General features: G+C 30.3%; 1 protein-coding gene across 1 annotated transcript; it reads right to left on the reverse strand.

Moving 5' to 3' along the window:
- Positions 1-4,521: 4,521 nt before the first annotated feature.
- LOC112468569 lies at positions 4,522-7,168 on the reverse strand. The gene is made up of 4 exons (XM_025037799.1): positions 6,950-7,168; positions 6,667-6,828; positions 5,632-5,733; positions 4,522-5,495 (listed from the first exon to the last, which is right to left on the reverse strand). The coding sequence occupies exons 1-4, from the start codon at positions 6,978-6,980 to the stop codon at positions 5,470-5,472; spliced, it is 321 nt and encodes a 106-aa protein (XP_024893567.1). The 5' UTR covers positions 6,981-7,168; the 3' UTR covers positions 4,522-5,469.
- Positions 7,169-7,241: the final 73 nt, after the last annotated feature.

Here is a 7,241-nt window from a genome sequence, read left to right on the forward strand (position 1 = left end):
GATGTCAAGCAACAATTAAGGCGCCGGTATACTACTTGGATGGGTGACCGGCTGAGAGAGCGGACTTTGGACAAACGTGCGGCGGCTATACGCACACGGTTTAATACATTTTTTTTTGTTCCGGTAACAAAATATTTCATTTTTTACATATCAACAAATAGTTTTTGCGTCAGTAACAAAATTTTGTTTGATAATATAAAATATTTTTCTCAGTGTAAAATGTATTTAAAATATCTCTGAAGTGTTTCTGCAATATTTCGTAGATATATTTCAGAAATATTTCATAATATTACCAAAATATTACCGAAATTTTTCAGCATGGTTGAATTTAAACTAATTGCGGACATTGAAACATTGCCGAAATGATGTAAAAACGGTCGTGAAATATTTTTGAAATATTAATGAAAGGTGTAATATTTCAAATGGAATTTTGCAGAAATGTTTCTGAAATATTACATGCCGAGTGAGATGTAATAGTACTTTAAAGCTTCTTGCACAATGCTAGGCAACAGGCAAAAGGAACAGAGAATATAAATCAGAAATCATGTATAAATGTAGAATAAAGAGTGACACAGGCAATAGACACAGAGTTTCCGTTACGTTGAAAATTCTGTGCCTATTGCCTATTTTGCCAACCAATCATAGCATTAGAATTTTTTAATGAACGATTTTTTTTTATTTCCTGTTCCTAGCTATTGCCTGTTGCTTGGCATTGTGCAAGGGGCTTTTTAGAGCATAGTGATAAATATATCACAGACATATCACAGAAGTACTTTTGTTGCTGACATTGGGTGCTACATGTATAAGGTAACTTGCATGTAAGTACGGTCTTATAGCGTTTTCGATTTGCGACTTAAACCGACTCGGGTCGCATCATGTATACAGGACTCTAGCATCATTGACGTGGAATACATACATATCTATGTATGTATTCCATGTCCATTGATGCGACCCGAGTCGGGTCGAGTAGTAATAAATCGAAAACGCCATTAAAAGCCTATTGTGTATGTACACGATGCTAGAAATCGGTCCAAGTCCTCGATTCAAGTTTTTGAATAGAAGTAGCCCAAGGAGCACCAATGCGCGTATAACGTGCTTTTAATGCGCGTACAATTGCATTGGCTTCAAAACCACATTGTGTGTTCAAAATGCGCGCGTTCAAATGCGTAATTAATGCAAATTGAGCATTTAATTTATAAATAACAGGTTTTATAAAATATTTAAATGAGTAGCTTCTGACTCATTATGGAACATTTTTATTTAAGTTTTTAAATTTTAAATAAATTGAATTTTAAATAAATGAAATTTTAAATAAATGACATTTATCATGCCAAAATTAAGATATATTCTCTAAATAAGAATGTTCTTTTCTTCTGTGATAGCTGCACATACTGGAATGTGCTCACCAGCAATGCTTAAAAGCTGCAAAAAATTCCTATATAGTATATACAGAGTTCACTAGCTGTTCGATTGGGCTCCTCGATCAATGAGCGTAGGTGCACTTTTTGGTATGCGCTTCCATAATATGCATTAAATGCGCATATAATGCGGGACAAATATCCGCATTTAATGCAAAGTTTAATGTACATTCAAAGCGCATTATACGCGCATTGGCGCTCCTTGGGTAATTACTTAATTTTATTACGTGATTTCGTGATGTAATTTCGTGACGTGATTTTTTTCAGTAGGGGCGAAAGGACTACCTTAAAGCTAGAAAGTTCACTTAAGATGTCAAAATAGACCTCGTATAGTGATTCAGTATCCTTGTTCAAATTGATTCCATTGGTTTGTTCTTTGATATAAATCATCTCGGAAATGATTCTTTTTTGATAATTATTGACATATTTTCCCAAAATTTTGAGGTTATTTTATAGAAAATAATAGCGTGGACAAACCTTGATGATATTTTTTATATACGTCCAAGGACAAGTCTATTATAGAACGTAGATAAATTAATTGATATTTCCTCTCTCCTGTAAATCTTGTAAATCGGAAAATGAATCCTGCATCACCAGCTACTATTCATAGCACATATGGTTAATTAAGTTTTTATCATCAATATACAACTTTTAGAATATAATAGTTACTTACTTATATATAAATATGCTTATATATAAATAATTAAAGAGTACTCACTGCTCGATCCACATACGTGTATATACGCACTCACGCATCGTATATATGCAGAATAAATGTATGTACATCATGGCTGTCGCGATAAGCGTTATTGCGCATAATATAAAACAATAACATTATTATAACAACTGAAATTTAATGTACTACCAACGTTATTTCTAAGTCCAAATTACAAGGAATTTTGAATGTTGCATTGATCTCAAATAAATGTCATCAGAGTATATAACATTTGAAAAATATATTTTCCGTACGTTTTTAAAATATTTTTTAACAACATTCAGAAAAATCATATTACAAAATAATACTTTTCAAATATGTATATAATCCTCTTCTAAAGCTATATCCACACAAACTTGCATAAACCCATAAGCATATGCACAATCTTAACCATAATAAGGGTCAATTCAGACGAAGTTTGCATAGCTGCATAACCATGGCATATGCATAAAGAAATGAACCAATCACATATCTAATAACAAAAGTGCTACACAAATTATGTATCTTTATATATGTTGTACGCATATGCAGCGTCGTAAAGAAAACGTTCAATCGTCACTGTAGAACAAATTCAAATTGACATATATATATTTTGTGGATTTGTAATATTATATTGTGCAATCCGTGTTGCTGGACATATATCCTCTGAAAAATCTAAAAATTGAAATATGGAAGCTGCGAAGAGTTATATGCTTTGTCATGTTTGAGTTATATGTTATACAGACGTCGTCAACGTCGTTTATTAAAAAAACATAAGAGAAGATGGTGGTGTCATCCAATTAATACATTAAGATTTTATCAAGGAGATTTTGACCACCTCTTTCAAGAATTGAAACAAGATTCAGATATGTTTTTTAAATATACACGAATGGATGAAGATACTTTTAATTTATTACTAAGCAAGATAGGACCATATTTAAAAAAATCTAATTGGCGAGCCTTGCCTCCAGAGTAGCGTTTGATTATTACACTTAGGTAGTTGTATAAATAAATTCAATTCTGAACCTTGTTATTGATAGATGGATAATAAAAAAATCCTTTTTCTTGAAAATAGGTTTCTTGCAACAGGTGGACAAATGACATCAATAGCATTAGCATATCACATTGGATTATCAACTGCTCATTCCATAGTTAAGGAAACATGCGAAATAATTTTAAACGTACTTAGTACTGAGTATCTTAATCCACCGACATTGAATGAGTGGAAAAATATAAGCACGGGCTTTTGGCAACGGTGGAATTTTCCAAACACAATTGGTGCAATGGATATATGGAAAGCACATCCAGATACAAGCACCACCAAAATCTGGGAGCTTATATTTTAATTATAAGAAGACTTTTAGCTTAGTACTCATGGCTATATGTGATCATGAGTATAAGTTCACTGTAGTTGACGTAGGTGCTTTTGGCAGTGTTTGTGATGCTGGTGTTCTATCTAAATCAGTATTTGGAAAAGCATTATATAATCGCACACTTAATATATCGCATGAAACAAGGAAATTACCTGGATGTGATATAGAATTGCCCTATTTTGTCGTTGGTGATGAGGCTTTTCAATTGTATAAAAATGTTATGCGTCCCTATTCTGGTCGATATTTAAGCGATAACAAAAGTATATTTAATTATTGTTTATCACGTGCAAGACGTACAATCGAAAATGCTTTTGGTATTCTAGTATCAAGATGGCGAATACTTCGTCGCCCAATTTGTGCTCATCCATCAACTGTTGATCGATATGTTTTAACATGCGTAAATTTACACAATTTTTTAATGACTGAAAACGCCAAAAAATCATCATGCGAACAAACATACTGCCCAACAAACTTTGTCGATCATGATAATGATATGGGAACAGTAATACCAGGAAGATGGAGAGATGAAAACGAAGGAATAGAACGTCTAAGCCCTTGCAGTGCACATAGGGCAACTTGCGAAGCATACGAGCAAAGAGACATTTTAACTGAATATTTGCTATCATCCGCAGGTGAAGTTACATGGCAATATGAACGTATACATGTGGGATCTACGTATCATACGTTATACGAATAAATACCATATATCCAGTACAATTTTTACTTTTTTATTTCTGTATCAAAAGTACAAAAATATACATATGTATATGCTGAATTACATATATAATTAATGTAAAACAAGTGGCAACAATGCATATAACTTAATATCACTTTTACTTTGGTTTGAATTGTAATATGAAATGTAAAAAATTTTAATACATTTTGAACAAAATAATATTTGTAATTATAGAACACATTAATACGTCTTAAAGTTATAAATAAAAGTTTATTTTCAAGCAAACAAAAATGTTATGTTTATTTTATTTGTAATAAAAAATAAAATTTAAAAAAAAATTTAAATAAACAAAACGTGCACAGCAACTTATAAAGCATACAAACAACAAACTAAATATTATCCACAGACAAAATTACGTAGCAACTAAACAAAAATAAAATTATCAGTCTTTATATGCTTTTTTCCATGCAATCAAACTTAACATTTTGACTTAAAATATTTAATAGCTCTAAGATTGCTGTATGTTTGTATGCAATTATGCAAACCCTACTGCAGTTGTACAACAAGAACCATCTCGACATAAATCAATAGGTTTGTTCTCTGTAGCTGAACTGGCTACACTAGTTCAGAGTTTATCTTTTTTACTCCACATTAGAAAGAAAAAGATAAACTCTGAACTAGTGCAGCCAGTTCAGCTACAGAGAGCAAACCTAATGTGATTTTAACATAACTGTTATAAGATGTAATAAAAAATTATCTTTAAAACTCATATAAAATCTTCATAATTGTGTCTTCCGTGGTTCTTCTATTTTAATTGATATGCAATTGTGCTACCAAAAACATCATCTTCATCCATTTTTTGCTTATTTGAGAAATGTTGAGACATAACAGATGATAAATTCATAAACTATTGTTCAACTTCGTCCGCTTCTTGAATAATTGTATTTTTTGCTTTTTTTTTATTTCCTGGCATAGATTTTATGCATGGTTGCATTGATGACAAAATTGCTTTATTTTCTAGCGTAGATTTTATGCTTGGTTGCACTAGTGACGAAATTTCTTGATTTTCTGGCGTAGATTTTATGCATGGTTGCATTAGTGACGAAATTTCTTGATTTTCTGGCATAGATTTTATGCATGGTTGCACTAATGACGAAATTTCTTAATTTTCTGGCGTAGATTTTGTGCATGATTGCATTAATGATGAATTTTCATTAATACTTGGTGATGAAGATAAGATTGAAGATAGGAATGGAGATGAAGATACAGATGATGAAGACAACTGTATTGATAATGGTGATAAAGATTTTAACACCTCAGATCGAGCAGAAATGCTGAAAAGATTATAATTATTTATTAGTTTATGTAACATAATTATGGCTAAACTAGTAAATATTTTACCATTATTTGTATCTTACAAACAAAAGAATTAAAGCTTTGTTAAATTATCACTAAATGAGTTGTACTCACCTATTAATAGTTTCAACTGGCTTACTCTTTTGTAAAATACTTTTAGTTTTTGGCATATCAGAAATAAAATGTGTTCCTCGTGGTATAATGTTTGTATAAGTTCTAAAAATTAATTATACAATTAATTATAAAACAATTACATTATAAAAAATACCGAGAATACAACAAAAAAACATCTATATAACTATTCAGAAATATATACAATTAAACTACATATTTACAAGTATATAACGTTAAAATATTATAAATATAGATCAAATCTGGTTAAATTTATATGAATCATATAATTTTATTATATTAAAATTAAACAAATTTAAAATAAAAAGAAAGTAAAGTAAGTAAAAAAAAATTGTGTAAATTAGAAATTTGCACTTAGCTTCCTCATAGAGGAAGTGATGTCTTAAGATGCTAATATGGCCCTTTGATTGGCTGATGACGCCTTAAGACTATACTTAAGACGATCTTGGATATAAGACCCGACTATGAATACCGGCCTTAAAAAATTATATATGAAATAGAAATATAGAAAAGACTGAAGAATATAATAAAATTAAAAAATTTCGGTAAACCTTTTTTTAATAGAAATCGGTAACCTCTTTATTATTAACAATTTTTATTAATTCTATTATATTCTTCAGTCTTTTCTACCCCTATTTCATATATAATTCGTTAAGATTTGGTTGATCAGTTCTGGAGTTATAGAAATTTCTGTAAATTTGGCACAGACATACATACATACATACATACATACATACATACACACATACCGACATTTTTTTAAATGCAATATTTCGACGTTTTAAAACACTGAACATATTGACATTAAAAACTCAAAAAACAATCTTTTCTTTGGTTTCTTCTACCCCTATTTTATATATAATTCTTTTAAGTTTGGTTGATTAGAGCCATACGCAGTCAAAGGTTCATATACGAATTTACGAAAACAAAGCTTCCTCTATGAGGAAGCAATAGTTATATATAAAAATAAAAAAGCATGTAATCTAATTTATCTTATAGAAAGGTAATAGAACTTACTTCCTGCTTTTAACAAAGAATCCAAAAATTTCATGTTGTTATATAATAAGAACGTAGGTCTTGTAGATGCTCCACTGCCACTTCGGGTTTCTAGTTCTCTTCTTTTCTTTTCACGAGAAAATTTTTCTCTAAGTCTTTGCCATTTATTTTGACAATCCGTAACTGTAATTAACAATAAAAAAAATGTTAATAAAAGCAAAGTAAAAAAAGTAAAGAGAAAAATATGTAGTTGATGGCTTATGAAATATAAAATTTATAATTTATAAAAATAATAAAAAATTACCTGGTAACTTTAAATATTCAGAAATTTCCATCCATGTACGTTCCTTCTTCTTTGCGTTTTTAAAATCTGTTGCACTTTTATCATAAAGAAAGGGAAAGTTTTTAACGAGATCTATTAAAACAACATCAGCATCTTCTTCAGCGTCCCCAAATGGACGGCCGCCATCTTACCCGGCAATTTGCCTCCGAGCGGGAAATTCAAATGAGTTTAACTGAAACTTACGTTTATAACGTTTTTAACGTTTATAACGTTTTTTGCAATTATTAATTTAAAAAATTAGCATTATTGATGA

This window comes from Temnothorax curvispinosus, unplaced genomic scaffold, assembly GCF_003070985.1.
Source record: "Temnothorax curvispinosus isolate PA1 unplaced genomic scaffold, ASM307098v1 QBEX01018632.1, whole genome shotgun sequence".
Lineage (NCBI taxonomy): Eukaryota > Metazoa > Arthropoda > Insecta > Hymenoptera > Formicidae > Temnothorax > Temnothorax curvispinosus.

Excerpts from the sequence above, each read along its gene's own strand:
- LOC112468569 (XM_025037799.1), bottom strand. The coding sequence starts at position 6,980 with ATGGAAATTTCTGAATATTTAAAGTTACCAG. Across the intron at positions 5,734-6,666 it reads TTCTTTGTTAAAAGCAGGAA|AACTTATACAAACATTATAC; the intron begins GTAAGTTCTATT and ends ATTAATTTTTAG. Across the intron at positions 5,496-5,631 it reads CCAGTTGAAACTATTAATAG|CATTTCTGCTCGATCTGAGG; the intron begins GTGAGTACAACT and ends TAATCTTTTCAG.